The 24,340-nt window shown below is 39.7% G+C and overlaps 1 protein-coding gene and 1 long non-coding RNA gene across 2 annotated transcripts in view; one reads left to right on the top strand and one right to left on the bottom strand.

Moving 5' to 3' along the window:
• Positions 1-1,166: 1,166 nt before the first annotated feature.
• On the top strand, positions 1,167-9,781 carry LOC121924315. The gene is made up of 3 exons (XR_006102568.1): positions 1,167-1,300; positions 4,432-4,529; positions 9,697-9,781. It is a non-coding gene; the product is annotated as an uncharacterized LOC121924315 (long non-coding RNA).
• The window catches only part of RNF130 (ring finger protein 130), a 79,032-nt gene continuing 59,602 nt past the window's right edge, over positions 4,911-24,340 (bottom strand). Inside the window, exon 8 of the mRNA XM_042455672.1 lies at positions 4,911-15,405. Coding sequence (XP_042311606.1) covers positions 15,296-15,405 — 110 coding nt within the window. The 3' untranslated portion in view covers positions 4,911-15,295. The remainder of the gene's footprint in view (positions 15,406-24,340) is intronic.

The raw sequence follows: 24,340 nt of genomic DNA, 5'->3' as shown, positions 1-24,340 counted from the left end.
TTGCAATCCAAAGGAATGTTGCAATCTGAAGGAACGTTGCAATCCAAAGGAACGTTGCAATCCAAAGGAATGTTGCAATCCGAATGTTAAAAATGTTTCTCTGTCCAATTTGGCATATTGTCAAATTGATACAGTTTTTGCTATTGCCTCTAAGGAAATTGGGGGGGAGCCTAGGGAAAGAAAAAAAATGCATCCTTTTCTGGCATTCCAAGGTGAGGAATTATTATTATTATTATTATTATTATTATTATTATTATTATTATTATTATTATTATTATTACTATTATTACCTATGTATGAGGCATTCTGGGGTGGCAAGGGAGTTGGATACATGGAACAGAGATGGCACTAGCTTGCATTTTGGGATTGAACATGGGGCCAAGGGCAGATCATAACCTGCACTGACCCAAATGAACACAACACAAACACACACACACCAGAGATTTTTAATCTGATGACAGAATCTGCGCATTCTGGCGTCTGGCTCTATAGGCGGAGGAAGCAGATTTCCGATGCCCAATGAGTGCTGCAAACATCACCTCCTGGAACTTAAGAGCCTTTATATTATTCTTCTTATTATTATTATTAGTGTTATATGCCTGCGCTGCATTTCCCCTTTATTCCCAATTGATTTCATGGGTCTCCTTTAGTTGGAACTGACAAGTCACTCTCTCTCAGCCTCAGTGACCTGTCAGCAGGAGGAAAGGGGTCAGTTCAGTTCAGGCCAAAGGTAGGGCATGAATGGAACTCCCATCAGGCATCTCCCCCCTCCCCCTTTGTGTGTGTGTGTGTGTCTGTATGTATGTATGCGTGTGTGTGTGTGTGTGTGTATGTGAAATAGATGAGAATGCCAGGAGCATAGATGTAGATATAGATGTGGCTGAAATATGTGCGTGTGTGTGTGTGTGTGAGAGAGAGAGAGAGAGGGAGGGGCAGGCAGGGAGAAAGTGCTCGCTGGCCGGCTCCTCTGCCAAAGTTGCAGTGGGGAAGGAGAGGGAAGGAGAGAGAGAGCCCCGATGGAGCCATGATCGCTCCCCAGCCCTGGCGGAAGCAAATGGGGCAAATTGTAGCAGGGCATCATGGGAGATTTGCAACCCGGGGGTCTTTGCAGCGGTGGTCAGGAGAACAAGCAAATTGGGATTCCACACCAGACCAATTCGCAGTGAGATCGTACAGAGCCCCAATGCAATTCCCGTCAATCCCCTTATTTAGCGAACTGGCCAAAACGTGCCAAAATGAGGAGCCAGTTCGGAAGTCCCGTGGAAGCCCCACAGATGGGGCTCCCATTGAAATCAACAAGGTATGGAAATACATTCTGGATAACACGTCATTTTGAATTGCCCAATCTGCAGGAGCCCCAGATTTGGGCTGCAGAAATCCTGTCTGATAAAGGCCTAGGATTTGCTGTTTAGAACAGGTATTTAAAATTCTCTGCCAGGGAGCTCTAGTGCCTCACCAAATTACAAATGCTAGGATTTCACAGGATTCAGGACAGTGAGGTGTACTAGAACTTATTACTGTAGATCATTTAATTGCTGACTGTCCTTTAATGTACTGTGCTGCACATTGGCAAAAGCTACAAATCTTGAGTCTTACAAGCAGCCCTGTTCCTAGCTCTAATCACACAGTACCAATATTTATCCCCCCCCTTCCTGGCACAACTCAACAACTTTTCATGAGAAAATATACAATGGCATTCTGTTTGTATATCTGCAGTTTCATTATAATTTCGTTTTCTAATGATCTCTAACATGCAGTCTCCCTTTTAGTCAGCCACTGAATACTAGATTGTTTTCATAAAACTATCCACAAGTGAGAAGCAATATAGTTTATTGGTAGAATGCTGAGTTGGGATATGACAGATCCAAATTTGATTCCTCACTGAACTGTGAAACTGATTGGATAATCTAGTGAAACAGCATGGTTCCCCATCCCTATCTCCTAAGCAAGGATTGTGCGTCCAAGGCCCCTCTGGGATTCCATTTCAGCCACTTTTTATAACCAGATAAATGGAACTTTTGTGAAGCCATATTTTTTTTACCTTGGACCTGTACTGCAGAGTGTGTGGAAAACTAGCCTTTCCTCTTTTAATTCATGTTTCCTGAACACATTGTCTTCCCACGTACATCATCTTTATAGTAACCATACAGGGGCATCTTGAGAAATTCAATGTTCTCTGCCTAAGAATAGAGCACAGTTCAAAGTCTGGAATATGAGTATGCAGAGGGATCTTGTAGCACCTTTGAGACTAACGGAGCAAAAGAAGTTGTTGCTCAGTTAGTCTTGTGGAAGATCAAACTGTACGAATAGCAAATAGATGCAAAACTTGTATGTACACTGGTGGTAACAAATTCAGTTTTAACAATGGTTGCTGAGAGACAAAGGCAGGAAGAAATATGTTTCCTAAGCACAGGGTGGGTGGATGAATAGTGAAGGGAGCTTTGGAATGTGGTGTGTGCTGACTGAAAACCAGAAAGGAGATGATAAAACTGGCCAAGAGCATCCTAATGTTATAATATGTGTGGTGTCCCAGGAAATAATTGTCTCTGTTCAACTCAGTGTTGATGGAAACTGCAATTTGTGGATACATTCCGATTCAGTGCTTTCTCTTCCTAATCTTCCTTTGTAATTTCTTTGTTTAGGCCGGGTCAGCTATCCTGAGGTCCCACATGGAATGCACAGGAAGACTGAAGTGTTCTTTAGTTGTTTTTTGTGTCAGGACCATGATGTAATCAGGTCTGATAAAATGACATGGATGTGGCCAATACGCAGAGCTATAGTGGAAGTTATTACAGTTCAAGTGGCAGTTACATGTGTCTGCATTTTTGAAACAGTGCATCACGGGAAGGCTGATGCAACTGTCAACTGTCACTGAGAGAGAATGTCAGTTATGACAGTTGGTGTTACTGTAACTGCCTCAGACATTGATGTTATGGTTGGTCGGTTGGTAAAGTAACTTATTTGAGAGTATTCAAGACGGATGTCTTATACTCTGTGTAATCTTTGTAAATAGTTAGGTAACAAAGATTAAGAGAACCCTCTTCTTGAGAGAAACCTCCTTGTACTGAGATTCATTCCTGTGTGAGAGGAAGTTTGCTATGCAACTAAGGCGGGTTACAGACCACCGAAAAGCGGCGGCCTGCACCCGCCCGTTTCCCCGCCAGATCGGGGCCTCAGCAACCAGAGCGGCAGCCGCTGAAGCCCCGATCCGCTGCTTTCCAGGCCGTGGGGAAGCAGTAAAACGCCACTTCCCTGCCGCCTGGAAAGGGGTGTCCTTGGGGCTCCAAGCCACAAGGACACCCCGCGACGGCAGGGAGGAGACCCTTTCTCCTCTGCGTTGCTGGGCACAGCCGTCTGAAGGCTGCGCCCAGCGATGCAAAGCCAGGAAGGAGCTCCGAGATGGAGCTCCTTCTGGGGCCTTGGAAAGGGTGCACTAGGTGCCCTGGGGCGGCCCCAATACGTCACAACTGCGCTGCCTCGTTTGGAGGCGGTGCGATCGTGACGTAGTGATGGCGGCGGCCATGTGGAATGGCCACCGCCATTTTCTACGCGCAGAGCACATACTAGGGTTAGGGGCATCCATAAAGGATGCCCCTTTCTAACCCTAGTACGCGCTCGTCGCGTACTTTAAGGCCCGTTTATAACGGGCCACAGATTCTGGGTGCCTTGTCCGCATACATAAACTCTGCTTGTGTTTGCTTCAACAAGGGTTATGAACCCAGCATGCACCTTCCTGACATTTTGTGTATTCCCATTCCTAATGTTTGATATACTGGTAGGTCCATTTATTTTCTGGTGTAGAGACTGGTCTGTTTGCCCAGTGAAGAGTGCTGAAGGGAACTGTTGACTGAGGAAGGCATATATCACATTAGAGGGTGAACAAGTGTGGAGAGAGTTGGCATCTGGGTTTGTGGCAAGGTTTTATACTTGTCTCCCCATCTGTATCATGTTCCTCCAGCAGAGATACTTGGATACACAAAAAGTATTTTTGACCATGCATTTCAATGGATAGGAAGAACAGATGGGAAGCCTTTAGATGAGACAGGGTCTCACGTGCAGGAATCCCTGTTCTAACTAGACTCTAATTGCTCTAACAGCAAGAGAGGGGGTGAGAATGGGGTGTTGATACATACTGTGAATATTTATTCTTGGATAGAAGGAGGAGCAGCCCACTGCCTGGACGGCTAGCATGCAGGGAAGACCCAGTATGTTTTGTAGGATTGTTCCCTCTGTCTAGCCAGAGAATGCTGGAATTTTTCAACAGTCTTCCAATCTGGGAAGAGGAATCTTCCTGGCCATTTCTCTGCTCTTTCTTGTCACATTATTTCCCTCACTCCAGGCAGTTCTTTAGCAAAACTGGAGGTGCTTTTCACAACTGAAACATATTTGCTGAAACATGTTGAAATGCTCTTTTTTTTTTTTGTGGTGTAGGAACCTATCCTTATTCTCTCCATATTATTTCTGCCTGTGGGACCACACTTTCTGTGAAGGAAGTAATGTTCAGGAACACATCTACTTCATCAGCTGAGGTACACCTGTACACCCTTCCCTGTTGTTCCTGCAGAGTTTGATCCAGAGATAATTGAACCATACTGCTTCTCCCCCTCCCACCATCTTTCTGTTATTCCAGCTATATCAGTCTGATTATCATCATTTTGACTGTGTGTTGTAAGGTCCCTAAACACAGAAAACGAGTGGTTGTGTGAAGGTACAGTTTGTTTTTTAAAAAATTCTGGTTTTTTTTAAAAAAGAGAAGTTCTAATCAATCAGGCAGATAGGCTTATTTTAATTTGTCCGCAGATTCCTTACCTGTCAGGGGTTTATACAATTTAAATACACTGGGATTTACCAGGCAGTGAATTCCTCACAAAGACAGAGCTCATTCAACAACGTTAAACAGACTCAGCATATATTTTTAAATAGCTTTTTATTGAAATGTCTTACATTAGCAAACCCTAACTTAAAGGTATACACTATTAATGTATCAGTATATACCACACAGCTACAATACAGTAGTACACTTACATCAAAATACGTAGACTAAGAATTTTTTGTGGCTGCCAAGCTACAGCTTATCACACAAGTTTGGAAATTTCGATTGTCAAGAGGGTGGCATCCTGCTCGCACGTGCCTAGATTAGAAACAAGGCAAATAGTCCTTTTCACTTTGCCAGGCCTCTGGTAGCTTGTTTGCATTTTTCAGCTCTTGGTTGTTCACATTGGTATAATTCCTATTATGGCAATGAAGAATTCAAATAGGCCCTGCCACTGTATTCTACATACATGACCCTTGACATTTTAATCACTCTTGCTTGCCAATACAGTTTTAAAAAAAACAAACACCTTTCTGTTAAAAATTATTCTCACTGCATTTTGTGCATAGTTAGACTTGGTCTGTATTTGGGGATCCTGAGCAGACATATAACCTTTAAGTACACAGCTATCCACTTATACTTCTATCTGGGCTAACAGTCTGTACTCAAGACTGTAGTTATATGGGCTGAAATTGTGATTCAGCACACCCCTAAAATGGGTGCTTCAATCAGCAGTTTGTATTTGTAACAGAATGCCCATGGAAATTTGTTCTACTGATAGCTACAAACTTAAGGATTGCACACACAGCCCTTAAATGGCACAAAAAGGGCATCTATCTGATAGCCATTACTTTCAATACAAAGTTGACCAAATAACTGAGATACCACCAGCTTTGTGCACTTCTGAAAAGTTTTTTTTCCTGACAAATAAGGCTTAGTGTGGTGATTTTATCACCACAATGAGCAATGTACAGATGTAGAAGAGATAGGAAAGGATGACTAATGTTTAATTCTAGTGGTGGCATTTCCCCTCAAATCTAACAATGTTCTTTTCCTCAAATATCCAGAGACTGCCACCTCTTTCCCCATCTCCACTCTTCCTGGCACGGCTCATGTGGTTTTAGTTGCTGCATGACAGGAAAGAACTCAACAAGTATAGCTGTCTCCTCTTACTGCAGTTTATGCCAAGATGAGCTATACAAATTGAATTTGATCTAGTGTACCACTATTTAATGTGCAGGAGCTCTGTCAGAAAAAAAAAAAGATGGCAAACCTTCATATACAGATAGGCTCAAGTGTGAGGGTTTTTCATCCTGAAATAACCATTATTATTCTTTCACCAACCACCATATCTGAAGCAGCACAGCCTAACTAGCACAGAACAAGCCTTTTCTACTTATGTTCCCATAAATGAAAACATCTTCTTTGACCTTGGAAGGGAGACAGTCAAGGTCATTGCAAATGCGATTTGCTTCTGTACTGGAAAAATAGCAACTCTTTTTACCAAGCTACGGAGCTGTGCAAGTGACAGCTATTTTACATGCGCTTTTGGTTACTGCAGCTCAACCTCATGTTAACAAATGTGATAGCTGGGTATTTCTGAGTTTCTTATATCCTTGTTAGCAGTGCTGAAATTACAGGCAGAAAGTGAAAACCTCTCTCCCACATAGCTACCATTTTTGGAAGGCTACAAATGATCTCATGATTTGATTTAAAACTGGGAGGAGACAGAAGTTGGAACTTTGGATTTCATTAAACCTACCACCCTCCGGCAAATAATCTGAGCACTGGTCCCCAAGGCATTAAGAACATGTGATTTTAGCAATTTCTTATAGTTAGCTATTGCTAAGATTAAATTATTTACAAGGTTGGCAATTTTAAGGAGATAAGTCATCGACTCTTACAACAGTGTAGACACCTTGGAATCGCTGGCATTACACCAATTTAGTAAGTCAGCAAATCATCCCCTTAAAGTGATAATCCACTGTATTCTGTTGTCTGAATGCACCAAAAAGAATAAGAGTTAAAGAGCTACAAGAATAGCTGAGCAAGCATAATTGAACAAACACTGAAAGAATATGAGGAAAGGGAGACGATAATCAGAGTTACTTCACAAAAACAGATCACAAAGCTTCATCCAACATGGTCCAGTACTGTACTACAGAATGCCTGATACCTATATGGGAAATTTTGGGCAAATAGCGCAAACAAGCCGTGATCCTTGGTACAAGTGAACAGACATGTAAGCATTTACACAGCACCATCCATGCAAGAAGCTTGCTATTCATAAATATCAATGAAAGTCTCACACAATTCCTGTGAGGTAGGAAACAGAGGCATTGAACAATCAGGTGTTCCAGATGATTTTGTGTTCAAAAACTTACAGTTTCCAGTCTGGTGTGGGTAAGTCACACACCAGGTCATCTTCCTTTGTTTTGCTGAACTGATAGGAAAGTAAGCCCCTTCCCATAGCAAATGCATTAGTAATAGCAATACATTTCATACATTCTTCTATTTTTGCCCATTTCAGAACACAATAAAGTCTGGGCTTGCATACTGCTAGTTTACTGCAGGTTGATTTTTATTACTACTGAAGTTCCCTTTGCACTCTAAACTAAGATTATCAGGAAACCTAGGCTATTAAAAGCTATATGACATAAACAAGTGCAGTTTTGTTCCATCCCTGCATCTGTATTTCAGAATGAGGTTTACAAATTGAGTAGCAAACAAAATGAAATTCAAGTTTATTGTTCTGAAAAGTGGGGCAACTATTTCAGCTAAGATGGATGATTCAAACATTCCTTCTGAGTGACGCTGATCCTCCTGCATGTAGTTGTTAATGTGTCCCAACTGACTGAGACATGTGTACTTTCTTGTCTTTCCCAGAAATACCTTTGTTTTCTAGCTGGCACAAACGTGTGATAGCCCACTCAAGTGATCTTTCTATCAGGATCACTTTTTTGATCACTGTCATTCTGTGTGAAACTCCAATTGGTGCAATTGTGCAGTTTCACTATGACTAGAATATACACTTGTGATTGCATCTACCCCTGTAATAAATAATAAGAACCCAAGAAAGGGTGAAACCCTTTCCATACAAACCCTGGGAATGACAAAAGGGCAGGCAAACCTAGTGCTAGTGTTTTATTTCAAAGTACCATTCAAAAATAATTGGGGAAAGCAACGTTCAGTGCAGAAGTCCCACTTTGAATTTCTGGCAGCACTAGATTGGGCTAAGAAAGAATCCTGCCTAAAACCTTGGAAAGTAGCTGCCAGTTGGTTTCAACAGGGACCTATAGTCTGACTTAGTAAAAGGTAGCTTCCTACACACTTAGCAATACAACCAAAGTGCGCTCTTGTTCACTGTGAAGTTCTATATGGAAAAACTATGCCCTGTCCATTTAGCATAAGGGCATCTCACAGGGAAAAGGCTGATTAAACCAATGTTTTGATAAGTGGAGGCAAAATCCAAAGTAGAAAGAGCCAAAAGCAGAGAGATATCTTAATGGACTGGGAAAGTCAATTGTTTTATTTTCAGTGCAAAGACTTGTTATAAAATATGATTTTATTTTCTAAGTACTAAAGTTAGGACTTTCATTTGTAGACAGCAAGCAAACAGATAAATTATTGGGAATCAGTGTCCTGTTCTTGTCCACTAGATGTCACTGCAAACAACATAAAATTATGTTTTATCATGCCTAGTCATTCCTTTTTTTATTCTCTGTAAATTCAGACAGTGACAAAAATGCAGCCTTGCTGCACCAATACATCTTTCTGTGTTCACACATGTTTTAAAGAGGCAGATGTCTTCTTTGACCTCCTTTACCTTTTGATAGAGATTCAGCCATGACTAACTATTATGAGAAACAGAATGATGTGTGTGTTCATGGGGTGTATGTGGGATGTAGGGCAGGGGAGAACAAGGAGAGTTTAGGGCAGGATGTCTTGAAGTGAACAGAGAAAAACGTAAGTTAACAGGAACAGTAATAGGAAGCAGCAGCGGAACAATCTACTAAAGGAATCTGATTATTTTTATAAAAAGAGGGCTTACATTTATATTATCAGTGGAGCGTTACATTTCAATATAATTGTTACTGTGTGCCTTCAAATCATTTCCAACTCATGGCAACACTATCACAGAGTTTTCTTGGCAAGATTTGTTCAGGGGGCAGGGGTGCCTTTACCTCTCTCCAAGGTTGAGAGAGTGTGACTTGCCTAAGGTCACCAAGCGAGTTTCCATGATCAAATGGAGATTTGAATCCTGGTCTCCAGAGGTCTAGTCCTTGTGTGTTTATGTGTCTTCAAGTCCTTAGGGGTAAATTGATGGCCTAGATGCCTTAAGATCACCCAGCTCTAAAACGGTATAATGCAAAAGGCATTATCAGCTGAAAGAATCATTACTGCATCATAACCAATAAAATAATAGATATAATTTTTCTGTGGATGGAAGAACAGGTAATAATTGAGAGAGGTCCATGGACTGAGAAAAATACTGCATCATTTAAAATGGGATGAAACTTACTTTCACTCTCCTCAAATATTTTGACTATTCCTCAAATATTTCTCCTCAGATATTAACTCTTCACCTGAAACCATCTGAATTAGCCAATGATTATGTTTAGTTTAGGAAAGACAGACTCAACAGTCTTCTTTTTTTGGTACAAAGAAAACATTTGGGGAGAGGAGGGCACCTGATTTAGTGCTAGCATGAATTTTGTTTGTAAACAGAAATGTGAGGATTCTTTAGGGGAAAGCCTGATGGCAGAAATGGTGTAAAATTTTTCGTTTGTGTAGCTATGACCATGTTTGCAGCTCCTCTCTGCTTAAGACTCCTACATCCTATGTAAACAAAATGTTTGACCAAATTTACTTTCCTCCTTCAGTTCTTTCCCCACTCCTTTGGGACAACTGGCTACTTCTGCACAGAACGAGATGGATGCTTCTGACTTTCAAACTAACCACTATCAGGAGCTCTTTGTGGAGGGCCTCCTACAAATAAATTATTTCAATATTAATAAAGCATAGCACTTAATGGTCTGAATTAAACTATTCCTCTGCAATCTTGTGTGTGCTTAGGAAAGACACAAAGACAACTGCAGCAAAGCAGAAAGTAAGCAATCACTCCACCCTGCATTTTGTGTATAGTTTCTATTCCTTTTCACACTACTCACATTTTTTCATTGTTACATATTTATCGCATTCTCTTAGGGCTGTTTAGACTTAAGTGCACGGGTCCCTGTCCTCTCTTAGAAGATCACACCTAAAACTGTTTTTCTTCCTATAAGCCTACCCTTGACATTTTAGAACAGGCCAACAGAACCCTAAATCTCATTCATACATTTACCAAACTAATGCTATGCTTAATTAACTGGTGCAGAAAAGTCATATTCCTTCCTTCTCCATGGTACATACCAAGGGAAAAAATTATTTATGAAGAGACTGTAAAAAATGATTCCAGGACCAGGTTGTGGATCTGAGTCCCTGCATGGTGTCTGTTGCACACAGTGTGTCTGAGCTGGGTTAAGGAGGAAGACTAAGAGTTTGCTCCTCCAACATGCACCCTGTAATGTGGTTAAGTGTGTGAAACAGTGTGTCTTGCCATAAAGTCCCCATAAAGTCTACCTTCAGAGTTCCCTACAGGTGTGACACTAAATCCTGTAATAATGATGAGAAAAGAAGGGGCATAGTTTCAATGAACTGAGCCACATCTGCAGCAGGACTGGGGAACATGTGGCCCTCCAGTGGTTGCATGACTGCAATTTCCATTATATCCCACTACTGGCTATGTTAACAGGGGCTGACGGATATTACAGTCCAACCCTGCTCTCTATATTTGTAGTGCTGGAAATATGCAATATTTGGGGAATTTTATACTAAAGCATTATAATTCTTAAATATTATGTCTGCTACAATATTCTTTGAAAGAGTCCAATTAATTATTATGTACATATGCTGAGATAACATTTGGCATGGGGGCATGCATTTAACCGATCTTTCAAATGAACTTAACATCTTTTGGAACAGAATATCACCACAAACAGAAACAGACATGAAGGCATGTACTGCCTACAAAAAGGTGACCATGTCCAGGTACCATAAAATGCTTACTGTCCTCAAAACTGTAGGTCTGGACAGTCCCTGTTGTTGGCCAGGACTAACTTGTTGAAAATACCAAGTTTATGCAATGCTGTCTATAAGATAAGATACATGGACAAGGACACTTCTCAAGACTCTGGCCACAGTTAAGAAACTAGCCAATTTGCTATAAATGTTTGCTGTATGTTTTAAGCATGCAAACTGAATAGTCATCTCATGTTGTTTAAGCCTACTTTAAAAAACCTAAGCATTTTTTTCTGCTTGAAAGGTAGCAAACAAAGAAGATTAGAGTTTTAAATCTTTAGCTTTTCAACCGTTTTCTTTCTAATTCTTTTGTTTTAGAATACTGAGATAGTTAGACATAACCAGTGACCATTTTGTGTCACCTACAGACAGATAAGTCCATCCATTCCAATTCTGAGAACAAATTAGTGTGCACTCTCAACCTAGGCCAACTTGTTTTCAGATATCTGGATACTGAAAAAGCTATTGCAGATAGAAGAAATGAATGAATGATACTCTCATGGTACAAATTAGGATTTGCCTCTAAATATAAGCTACCACTATTTGTTCTCACAGGGTAATGGTACATATCAACTGCTAATTACTGAAACATGTTCTCCCTAGAATATTTACAGCAAAATGTAAAACCTGGGAATATGGATGAGATACAGAAGAAAGAAAACCACTTAATGATATCAAGATGGGCATAATGTAGGTATAAGAATCAAAACCCTTCTCCCAAGGATATTTCTTTTCAGTAACAGTGGTGCCCAATGGTGTCTTTGTCACTGTAGTACTGAATCCATCCTGGGGCTTGTCTGTACTTTAAAGTAGCTGTCTCTGGTGCTGAACCCTATCCTCAAAATTATTTGAGGTAGATACTAAAGGTTTTTTTTTTTACATTTCAAAATAGCACTAAAATGTATACCTTAGACTAAAGCAAAATTTAAGTACACAGAACTAAGCTGAAGGGACTTTTAGTGCTTACATTGTTATAATAGAACAGAATGTTCTATTTAAGCCTTCCCCAACTTAGGGCCCTCCAGATAATTTGAACTACATTTCCCATCAATCAGAGCAACATTAACAATGGTTAGAAATGATGGAGATATAGTCCAGAATGTCAGGAGGACACCAGGCTGGTCTAGGTTTATACAATTATATAGCCAATTGTACTACTGAGTCTAGTACTGCAAAACTCTTGAGACTGAGGAAGATGGGTTTGTGATTAACTGCAATCATTAACTGTTTCTATGTCTTATATTAAGTGCTTCCATTATAATTTAAGACACTACCGCCAATGCTTCAAACACCAAATGAAAATACTGGTGATGGGGAAATGGCTACAACCCTCTGCAACTGAATTGTCATTCCTTACCTCAGCAGTAAACCAAAAACTTTGCATGCAGAAAATCCCAAATTCAGTCCACAGCAGCTTAAATTAAAAAGATCTCTGATACCCGAGATACCAAAGCTGGGAAAGATCCCTTTGCATGTGATAATAAAATACAGAACAACAATATGGCAATAGAGCAGTGGTTGGCCCTCCAAATGCTAGACAACAACTCTCAGCATTCCTTACTATTCACTGTGTTGCCTAGGGATTGCTGGGACTTGAAATCCAACAATATCTGGATGACTTCACATGGTACAGAAGAACCAATGGGTTCACTCAATGTCAGCACCAACAGATTTCAGACCTCTGGCTGATTTAGAGAGAGAAAAAGTTTTTTTCCTAGCAAACAATAATCCTGATCTAAAATGGCTAAAAACTAGGAATTGCCCTATTTAATTCTAGAAAGTGATTCCAGTTTGAAAAATTAAGATGTGGGCTTGCTGAAAACTGTACAGATTTTGTAAGAACAGTGGTCTGAGGTTTGTTGGAAAATGTCTATATTACAATTCACTCACTAAACATCTTTCACATGAATTGCTACTCTCTAAAGTTTATAGAGCTAAGTTCAAATGCAAAAGAAGTTAGGTACAATTAAGTCCTACCAATGGTTGATTTCAAACAGAATTTGAGAAGTACTTGTTCCCCTTCTGGATTGGGTCATCTTTGCATTTTCACATGAGAAGTGCATTTTACTTCCAGTTAATATTTTCTCAAGTTCTATCCAATGAATATTCTTTGATCCTGTGGACTACCCATTTCATCCCACTGTCACCCAGCTCTCCCAAGTTAAATAATATTCAAAATCCTACTATTGAAATTCATAAAGTCTAATGCAATGAGCACTTTAGAATTTTTTAAATTAACTGTAACTAGTTAATTTTTTAAAGAATTCTATTTACCAAAGGTGTGATGTATTACTTAAGGGATAATTGCAAATATATTGATAATAAGGGTGAAGGGAAGAAGTCTGAACCTGATTTAGTTTTTTTCTCACCTAAGTTCCACTAATAATTTTTCCATGAGAGTGCATTTTGCATAACATGACACCACCTTCCATTCAACAATTGTACATATATGATATTGGCAGTCTGCACAACGAAAAATGAGTGCTGGATTTGTGTATGTGGTCCATTCAAGTAATATCACTGTAATCTTGTATATGTATTACTAATCTTCTTCCTCAGACCTCTAAATTTAATTCATAACACGTCAAGACTGTGCTTTAAAAATATTTTGATTAGAATTTCTCATGGTTAGTGGTTAATATTAAAACTTACCTGGCCCAAATAAGAAACAAACTGTTGCCAGTGGTCACCCCCTCAGCTCTGTACCATCCCATCAAGAATGAACAGACACAATATGGCCATCAGAGCAACACAGACCAAGCAATCTTACTGACATCTCCTACCCCCCCCCCCCCTTAGCTTCATGGAGCTAGTTTAAAGTCTTTGCATCAAAGTTTCACTACATTCCAGGGCAAAAGAGATCTTGTTTCTGTAGGAAACAATATTCCAGTTTCTGTAAATTACTAGTTTCTTATGAAAAACCAAGATGCTTTCCATCTGCCTGCTTATAGCTTAAGCTGTCTGGATGCAGCCACACAGCATTCCTTACCTTTTCTTTTGACATTCAAGTTCTTCAGGAATCAAGATGGACAGAGAATTTAGCTTGTGTTCATACTACCATTTCTATCTCTACAGAGCTCAGATTTGCAATGGGGGAAAAATGACATTTGTCAGTTAGTAATGTTTCATGGTAGCATTCTTAGTAGGAACATCTACTTCAGATAAACAATTCTACAGTCCAGATCTGAAGATTATCATTATTATTTTTTTTGCTTAAGCAACACTGTTGACAGTTTTAAAAAACATAAGTCTTTACTCTTTTAGCTTTCCGTTTTTGCATCAGAAAGTTTATTTTCTACTGCTTATGTCCCACTGCAGTAAAAAGGGATTCACTTGGATGTCAAAGCAGCTGTTGCTTTACCTCCTTGATGCATTCATAATATCCATATCCAATAGAACAGGTGCAACTTCAGAAAAATGTTTGTTGCTTCGTAATTAAGTTATTTCAATAAAAACACGTAGGAACAAAGGTTTCCAATTTTTTCAGCATATAACACCAACATAACTTGGCTTCTTAAAAATCAGAGTGAAAAAACAACACATTTTTTAAAAACAAGCAATAACCTATTATTTTTTGATTCCTGGATTCTTCTTAAGATGTCTTAAATCATCTAAAGGTGAAATACTGGGTATATAAATTTCAGCAGCATATTCTAAAGTTAAAGATTCCTTCTGGAGAAGGCTGGAAAAATGGCTCTGTTTTTTGTCTTTTTTTTTGCATTCTTTCTAAGCAGGTTTTGTCCTCAGTTAGGCTCAGCAACGAAACACAGAAGTTCCCCAGAATCTTGTAAGGATGTTGCAGGCTGTAATGTTGACTTGTTCTGCCATCAGCCTGTTAAACAGTAAAGGTGGAACGTTAATACATTTCTCAAAGATCCCTTTAGAATGGGGATGTTCAGTGTAAGAGTAAAGACAGAACAAAGAGTAACTGGAGAGCTTTGGGCAGTCAGACTACCTCCTCCTTCAGGCAACTAAGCTGGCAAACACTGCAATTTTTATTAAAAAAGAGAAATACCATGTGCCTACTCAAGAGAGGTGACCGTTGTACAAAATTAAAACTGAGTAGGGTAAACCTCTAGCATACTGACACCATCACGCTGGCACTGCTAATGACAATTCTGCCATTCGGCAACCTCCAACAGCCGACTTTTGTGCACACGCTTCATCCGTTCACAGATGTCATCCTCAGATATTGCCTCAGCTGAGCTTCACCTTTGCAGCCTGGCAGCCAGGCACATGTTCTGGAAAAGGCAGCTCTTCTTCAGACAAAGGACACCCATGGAAGGAGTACACAACAATAGGAATGAGAAACGGAAAAGGAAAAAGGGAAAGAGAGCAAAGCAAGAAGAATGCAGATCCTCTTCAGGTCTTGTTCTCATCATACATGTCCAAGACAGGCTCAATGGAAGAGAAGTCATTCTCATAGACCAGGCTCCGAGGAGAGAGAGAATTACGGTGAAAAAAATGGCCACCTATAAACAAAGAAAAAGCAACCGTGAGAACAGTCCTATTAGGAATGAGCTTGGAAAAATGAAAAGACTGTTTGCTAAGAGCCATCAATAACAGTCTCCTCTCTTCCATTAGTTTACATTCAAACCCAGATCATCATGAAAGTGTAAAAGTATCCTCCCCTTGGAAAGTTAAACCACAATTATTGGGCTACATGAATCATGGGAAGATTACAAAGGCAAACTTGTTTCTTGTTATACATTATTGCATACAGGCACTAATTAAAATATGTATCTGGGCATTTCATCAGTAGAAATCAAAGAAATCATGGTTGATTAATTAAGTATATAACCTTTGACTATATGACTTTTAATTTAATAACAATTTGAATGCAATTGTTAATCCAACAAGTAGACCCACTAAATCAGAGGTGAGCATGCTCCAGAGATCCTAGGGCTGCAACAGACAATGTTTTGCTTCTCCAAAATTCTCTGGGACCACAGTGCCCAACCATGGGTGCCATTTTGGGTGATCAGGGGGGGGGTAGTTTCAGGTTGGATTTTCCCTGAAACAGCATAGATAAGTGTTCTAAAACCACTTTTAGGAGATCTTTAGAGGAAAAAAAAAAAACAACCCCAACAACAACAACCTGGGTATTTTTGCACTGTGTGTGTGTGTGTGTGTGTGTGAGAGAGAGAGAGAGAGAGAGAGAGCTTAGGAAAGTCACTCCTTAGAATCATACTGGGCCTTCCACAAGGGCCACAAGTGGGCAGCAATGATTACAACCTTTCAATGACTCAATGGGAACTTGCTAAATCAATACTTGCATATATTCAACTGATTCAGTGGGTCTATTCTAGGTGAGACTAATGACTGGATTTAGGTCAAAATGATACAAAATCATTTGAAAAAACACAGTAATTCTAAATAAGGAGAATACATTCTGTGTTCTTAGATGACAGATTTGATCATCTTAGAAGTAATATTCCCCATTCTCACACCAAAGCGTGTCTTAAGACAGTCCTTTCTCCTTGAACAGTTTTTAAACTGCTTTGTTTAAAAAGGTATTTATAGTGTGTGTGTGTGTAATAAAAAAATACTATTCAATCCATCAGGGATACCTGTTTCAATTAAACAAATTACTAAATATCATCTAGCTGAAGGTCACATTTAAAGACGAACATATTTATGGTTTCCTCTCAGTTCAGCACCCCATGTTAATTTCAATTTTGGACAGAGAGAAATTTTGTTTCCTCCAACAATGTAACAGATGAATATTGAGGAAAAGGAAGACTTCAACCGGAAATGTCAATGTCCTTGTTAAAATTACCATCACACTAGTTCCCAACATCTTATCTGTCACTCTAGCATTAAGCAGGAATGGAGGCCAGCTAAACTGAATCCCTGGCCATGTTGTTTTTTCCACTTACTTCTGTGAGACTAACATAGGCTATGAGAACGAGGTGGAGAGTCCAATCTGGTACTACTGTAGGATTGTCAGAGGATGAGGAGCAAGTTTAGCTATCGTCCTAAGTACTAGTACCTGTACAAACTTTTATTTTCCTCTGTGTAAGAGAATTTGCTATCATTCCTTATGAAAAACCAGAATACTGCCCTTGAGAACAAGGTCATGATGAGAGTATGAAACTGTCACCCACCTGCCCTGACAGTGGGAAGCTAATTATCAGCAAAAGAGGCAAAAGAGATGGAACTCCCCGCTCTTATCCAACATTGGGCTCTCCTTTTTTCCTCTGTCCATCACAGCAGGGGTTGTCCATGCATGGACTCTGGAAGGAGCCAGTGAGGGGAGCTCAGTCCCCCACAAGGCTTGTGTGTCTGGAAGAACCTTCACCCTGAAATGATCTGGCAAAATTGGACCACCAAGGCTCCTATATAGATGACCCTCCTCAGGAATTATCAGCCGTGAATATCCTAAAAGATCAAGCACCAAGAAATATGGTGAGAGTACTTGTCTTGGAGCCCCCTCACAAATAATACAGGCTGCAAAGTGATCCCTTTGTGGTTCATCTGGCCTCCAAGGCTGTTCACGTAGCCCTGAATGGCCCAAACTTCTCTTTTTCTTAAAAAAAAAAAGAAAAGAAAAGGGGGGGGGTGAATTATGGTTCCTAGATTCCTCCAAGAGCAGCAATTCACCTTCTGAATGATAGTTCAAACCAAAACAGTTTAACATAACCTTTAAAAAACAACAACAAAAGTAGGCCTCCAGCCACTTCCCATTTTGTTTTGGAGGTCATCTTTGGCAGTCCATATAGCCCCTGGAGGCTCCAGGGGAAGAAAACAGACCCTGATATAGAGGGAAGAGTGCAATTCCCCAGGGCTCATGTCGGATCTCTGCCAGTTATTATCCTCCACTTTTCATAACTACAGCTACTTTGCTACTATGTCTGCACCTGCACAGGCCAGAGACTGGCATCCTCTAAAAATGGCTCTTGCCTGATTTCTCATGTAAAGTTCCCTCTTTATCACTGATAACAGAACTCTGTCAAGACATAATCTTCACCTACATATTTTACTTTTCTAATAAGTCTTTCAAACTGGTAAGCAAGTTCAACCTTTACTGAAAGCAGGCCAGTCAAAACTCTCACTCTTGACAGCAAATATACCATAAAAATGATGAAAAGAGGCCTCTCCAAAAACAGAGGTATCATTCCTTTCAATCTCAAAACATTGGCTTCGTGCTCAAATGGGGATTGACGTTTATCTTAAAACAGAATGCTGAGTGGGAATAGGGGACTGATCAAATTGAAAGTCTCTTCACAGCATCAGTTAGGACAGAAATAGCACCATTTATGTAGCTGTGATGCTACATAAATGGTTATATATTACATAACTCTGAAATTCAGCTACAGTATTCTGCTCTGCTAATCCCAAATTTATACAATAGAAGGCATGCCAAATAGCTATACAGTCTCACTCCACTCTTAACTTTGTTCTGTGTTTGTCTCCCAATATTTTCAATGTTTTCTTCTTAGTGTGAGATTTAGGTCCAATCCACATTGCAAAAATAATCCAGTTTGAGACTGCTTTAACTGCCGTAGGTCAATGCTTGGGGAATTCTGGGAACTGTAGTTTTGTGAGGCATTGAGCCTTCTCTGTCAAAAGTGATCTGGTGCCACTACAGTTCCCAGGATTCCCTAGCATTGAGCCAGGGCAGTTAATGCAGTCTCAAACTGGATTATTTCTGCAGTGTGTATTGATACCTTAATCAAATAAGAAATCTGCAGCCAAATTCTACAGGTGAACATTCCATGTTTTGCTAAAAAAATGTTGTTGTTGTTATGTGCGTTGAAGTAAATACTGACTTAAGGAGACCCTATCATAAGATTTTATTGGCAATATTTCTTCAGAAGAGGTTTGTTATTGCCTTCCTCACAGGACATTATCAGATGGGGGGAAGGGGGAGGCATACTTCTGGCAAAGTAGCATGATCATGCTGAAAATTTTCAGATGATGTTGCGCTTCACCAGGACTTAACCCATGAAGAAACAGCAATGCTCCAGCAACAAACCATTCAGGGGGGAGTCCTGTGCATGATTTGTTTGCTGAAGCATTCCTGGATCTTCATGGGTTAAGTCCTGAATAAGTGCAATGTGTCTGAAAATCTTCAGCACAATTGCATGACTTTTCTGGGAGTATGCCTTTTATTCCTGGCTTTTTTCCCTGTTTGATAATCTTCTTAGTCAGAGTGAATGTGATTTGTCCAAAGTTAACAAAGCTAGTTTCACACGTTATGAAAACACAAGCAAGACCTGGAATAGGAATAAAACCCACATATTAAGTACCAATAACTACAGTGACAGAGTTTCTCTTTCACCACGTGTGTGTACATATGTAGGTGTGCATGTGAGGGGCATGTGTATAAGATATACATATCTCTCAAGAGACACAGCAGGGTGAAAATAGACCATTATTCAACATGCTTACTTAGCAGTTACATTTGAGGATTTGTATCCCAGTTGAGCTCTTAGCATTCTTAAAGCATTCATTAATACAAAGCAGTGATCTGCCTGGGGTTAACATCTTTCATCAAGATCCAAGTTTTTTTTCCTATAAAAATTTATTTAAAACTTCTCCTTAGCTTCTAAAACAACAAGGTCCTGTGCACCATGAGAAAACTGTGCCAGGAATCAGACATTTATAGAAAGAATACTGAAAATTCTATTGCTTTTGTTTTGCATTATTTTATACTATCTTGGAGGTTATATCCCCTGCAAATATTGGGTAGAGCTACACAGATTGTCTCCTGAGTCTCCCTTATTCAAAATGCTTGGGAACCAAAATGTTTTGCATTTTGGAGATTCTTTTTGGATTTTGGAATATTTGCATATACATAATACAAATCTTGGAGACAGGAACCAAATCTAAGCATGAAATTCAATTATGTTTCATATACACCTTATACACATAGCCTGAAGGTAATTTTATACATAATATTTTAAGTATTTTTTTGCATGAAACAAAGTTTGTATTCACTGAACCATCAGAAAGCAAAGGTATCACTATCTCAGTCATCTATGTGGACAATTTTGGGTTTGAGAGACTCACACTGCCTTTATCTACTGTTTTCTAATGGCAGTGAAACCTATGTTTCTCTTCAGAATAAAGATATTTCTGAGCTACAGCTGGTTTTATATTTTAAAAAATGGGAGGGGACAAATGTTCTTTGTTTTTTGATCCCTGTATTCTAAAGGACAGTCTTATGTTAAACTGGAAATCATTACAGCACCTGAATATAAATTCAAATGTCTGCAAACATTTTCTGTATTTTATCTTAAGAATGTATCAAGTGTAGATTCCAAGGTTACAGTACTAATTAACTGTTTGCCCCTCCTATCCTGCTATCCTGCTGTAGGCTATAGTTCAGAGGAAGAAACTGGCAAAACTATCTCTGAATATTCATTGCCTAAGAAAAGAATATGAAAACTATGGAGTTGCCATAAATTGAAAGGGCGTGTGCGCATGTCTGCGAGTGCATGCGTGCATGCGCACACACACACTTCCTGTCATTTTGTGTTCACAAAATGTAATGGAGAATTCTGGGGAACTCAAAAATTTTCATGCTGTTTATAATCTTTGCTTTGACCTAGTATGGAATTTGGATTTTGTCTTTGGGCCTCAACAGACAGGCCAAAACAAAGCTGCTTCAGGTCACTTTGGAGGTATGCTGTTTAAATGACACACACATCTTAAGAGGTCACAAGCTGTCTCAGTCTAGCCTCTAAATGCATCTAATGAATATGCCAGGTCGATCTCCCTTGGCAGGTCATTTCAAGGACATTCAGCAACTACTGAGAAATCTCTTTTCCTGGTAGCCACCTGATACACGTTTGTGGGTGGTAACACCTACAGCAGATTCTCTGAAGATTATCATAACTTGGCAGGAATGTATGGTAATAGATGCACCTCAAGGTAATAGTGGTTCTAAATTATTTGGGGTTTTAAGCTATCATAGTGTTAAAAGTAATTTAAAAATATAACCACTGAAAAGAAAACAAATATGGACTATGCAGCACATTATTAAAGGGCTTTTCTGCATGAGCAATCAATTCTCAAATATATTTTTATTAGACAGCCAACCCAGGAGGATATAAAGTCATTGATATCAAAGCCACTATGAGGTTTGGAGCAACCTACAGGGATGCATTCCCCATCATTTGCACTGCAAAGTCATCCCACATGGCAAGCAGACAGTTGTCATTGAAGCACCACTGAAGTTGACCACTAACTCATTCCACTCATTCACTTTTCTCCAAAACAAGAAACTGATTACTGGCAAGTCTATAAGAATTCCATGCTGGCTGGGTGAGCCACAGTTTGAAGTGCCTGCATTTGGCCTTGGACTCTACCAACCAATATGGGATTTTCTTGCTGTACCTCCTTCCCTGTTGCCCAGAAATCTCTCTGCCTGAGCTAACAGTAGTAGTAGATTTGAGAATGAGGATGTTCAGAATGTTGGCCATGTGAGACTTGGGTCATGTGAGAGGGGAACAAAATTGGGTATGCACATCAGATTTTACACTAGCCAATGTACTGAATGTGGAATTGTTAGTGTAAGTTTGTTTCCATTGAATACCTACTTTTCCCATTTAATACCTACTTATGCAAGCCCTGGTGGCGCAGTGGTTGAATGCCTGTACTGCAGCTATTCACTCAAAACCACAAGGTTGCGAGTTCAAGACCAGCAAAAGGGCCCAAGCTTGACTCAGGCTTGCATTCTTCCGAGGTCACTAAAATGAGTACCCAGACTGTTGGGGGCAAATTAGCTTACTTGCTAATTAGCTTACTTGCTGTTCACCGCTATGATCCTTGGAATAGCGGTATATAAATAAAACACATTTTATTATTATTATTATTATTATTAAAAGTATAAGTACTAGCATAACCTAGAATTATGCTAGTGTAGCACTTCAACAGGATTTTGAACCAAAGGAACCAAAGTGTTTTTAAGCAGCCCAGCTGTCAAAACAGCAAACAAATGATTTTAACCATGGCAAACATACAATATTGCACAATACAAACTATAAACACATGCACACAGTGAGGATGACCTACTGGGCACAATTAGGGACTGAAGTGGGCAACTAACTGAACAGAAATCAAGAGTATGATACTGTAGTATAAAAGGCCAAAAGCATTTTAGGTTGCATTAGCTTTAATACAGTTTGAACTGTATTAATTCTCAGACATTGAAAATTAATTTACAGCTTTATTTTTCTCTGACATGAAATTATTGGAAATATAACATAAAATTCTAAACACTAAAATTCAACCAGCCTTTAGTAAATTGAGAGGGGGGGGAGAGATATTAACAGCAACAAAGGTTAATCTTGTCAAGAAAAGGTAAAGATGTTCAATCCACTATTAGTACATTTAAAAAGGGTAGAAGAAATTGTGTTACTTGTTCTGTCAAGCCTCTTTAAACAGAGGCTGGATGGCCATCTGTCAGGGATGCTTTGATTTGGATTTCCTGCATGGCAGGGGGTTGGACTGGATGGCCCTAGTGGTCTCTTCCAACTCTATGATTCTATGATAAGGATATAGGAAATACCCAGAATCCCAAAATCCTCCAAAATTCCAAACCTTTTTCATGGGAAATAACGAGGCTGTACAAAATGCCCTGAAAGGGCAGCCTGCAGCCACCCCTTTCTGCTCCCAAGGGACACCACAGCAGCCAAACCACGCACACCCCGTGTGGGCAGGACTGTGCAGTCATGGCAGTGCCCATACATCCTAGGGTTTGGGAGCATGTGGTTGCTGCACGCTCCCGAACTCTAGTATCAGCACCGCCATGCTGCTTTTGGCCCGTCTGTTATACCTTTCCTTTCTGATGGTTCAATGTGCACAAACTTTTTTCATGCATAAAATTATTTAAAACATTCTGAAAATTCTGAGATCCAAAACACTTTTTGGTCCCAATGAATTCAGATAAGGGAGACTCAATCTGTATTGATATGTTTGCTGAAACATGATGAACTGCTTTTCTTTTTTGTGTTGTACGAACCTCTCTCTAGTCCTTCCATGTTAATTCTGCTTCAGGTACAAAATTTTCTAATAATACCCAGGAACATTCTAAGTGAAAATCTTAAGTGGGAGAGTGCCATTACACTAATTTCCTACTTAAGTGTGGAGAAAAGGCAGACTGGAGCATAGGTAACATCCAATCAGAATGAGCCTGGTAACAGTCAGTGGGAGCGAAGCCAAGAAAAGTTTGGGGCTACTCCCACTCTTCCAGGACTGAGTATACATAGAGGCACAGAGCAGTGTTTGGAATTAGTTAGGATAGATGTTTTAGTATGTCCTGAAGGGTGAAGAGCCTTAGTGGCTGGGTTACATGGCTGAGAAGGGCAGTTAAAAGGGTTTTAGGTACCCAAGATAGGGACAAGGAGTGTCCTGGGTTGAATTGAAGTGGACTCACAAGTAACCAGAAGAGTTATATGATACACAAATTTAAGAAACATCCTGAGAGACTTAGTTTGTGAGGGACCATATATAGAAGTATAAGGAAACAATTACAAAGACAAGATAAAGGAATTGCCAAACTGTGTAACAAATAAAGTATTTAAACATTGTATCCAATACGAACACCATCAACAAAAAGGAATATAGTCTTTCATATAACTTGCAAATAGATCAGAGTGATGTCTGATCTATTTGAGCTGTCTGGAGTGATTTTAGAAGTAATTCAAAATCACTACTAACATTAAGAAAAGTTTTTAAAGTTTGGGACATCTTAGATGGTGGAAACGAGTTCTAGTGTTGGTGGCACTAGAGGTGAGAAGTGAGTTAGAGTTTCACCACTACAAATTGGTGGCAGTGGTGGCTGAAAGAGAAAAAGAGTAAAAGGTTTTTAAAAGATTTTGGCAGTGCCATGTTGTCACCGTCCCAAAGGCATCCCATTTATCAAGAGTGGGAAAAGGGTTCTGGATGAGATAGCCTTTTAGTTTCCTTGAGCAGGGCTCTTATGTTCTTATCTATTGGACTACTTGGTTAGATTTGCCTCTAGCCACATCTGCCTCTTGAGACCTTGTTTCTCATTCTCACTCACTTGCATTTCTGTCATCCATCTTTTGACAGTTGCCCCCTTTGCTATTCGGATAGCCTCATCCACTCTATGTAGTAAGTATTCCTTTAAGCTTGTATGGTCCTTTCCCTCTCACTCCACCTTCCAGTCTTTTATTCCACTTTTCTCCTTAAAAAGCCTTATAATAGCACAGCCAGATAATTGGGTAAACAGATTTCTGCTGCAGTTAAATTGACTGACAGTCTAAATTGATTTGTATCAGGGGTTTGCTTTTCACTGCCGAGAAAGCAATAGTGTAGGCTAAATTTAACCACATCCATGGGGTTTTTGACTACAATTTTGTTCAATTTTCCTGATCTCTGCAATGAATATTATATGCTTACTTGTATGTGCTAAAAAAGTGTTTTCATCAAATC

Source organism: Sceloporus undulatus, chromosome 2 (assembly GCF_019175285.1).
Source record: "Sceloporus undulatus isolate JIND9_A2432 ecotype Alabama chromosome 2, SceUnd_v1.1, whole genome shotgun sequence".
Lineage (NCBI taxonomy): Eukaryota > Metazoa > Chordata > Lepidosauria > Squamata > Phrynosomatidae > Sceloporus > Sceloporus undulatus.
This window is presented reverse-complemented; position numbering and strand designations above follow the sequence as displayed.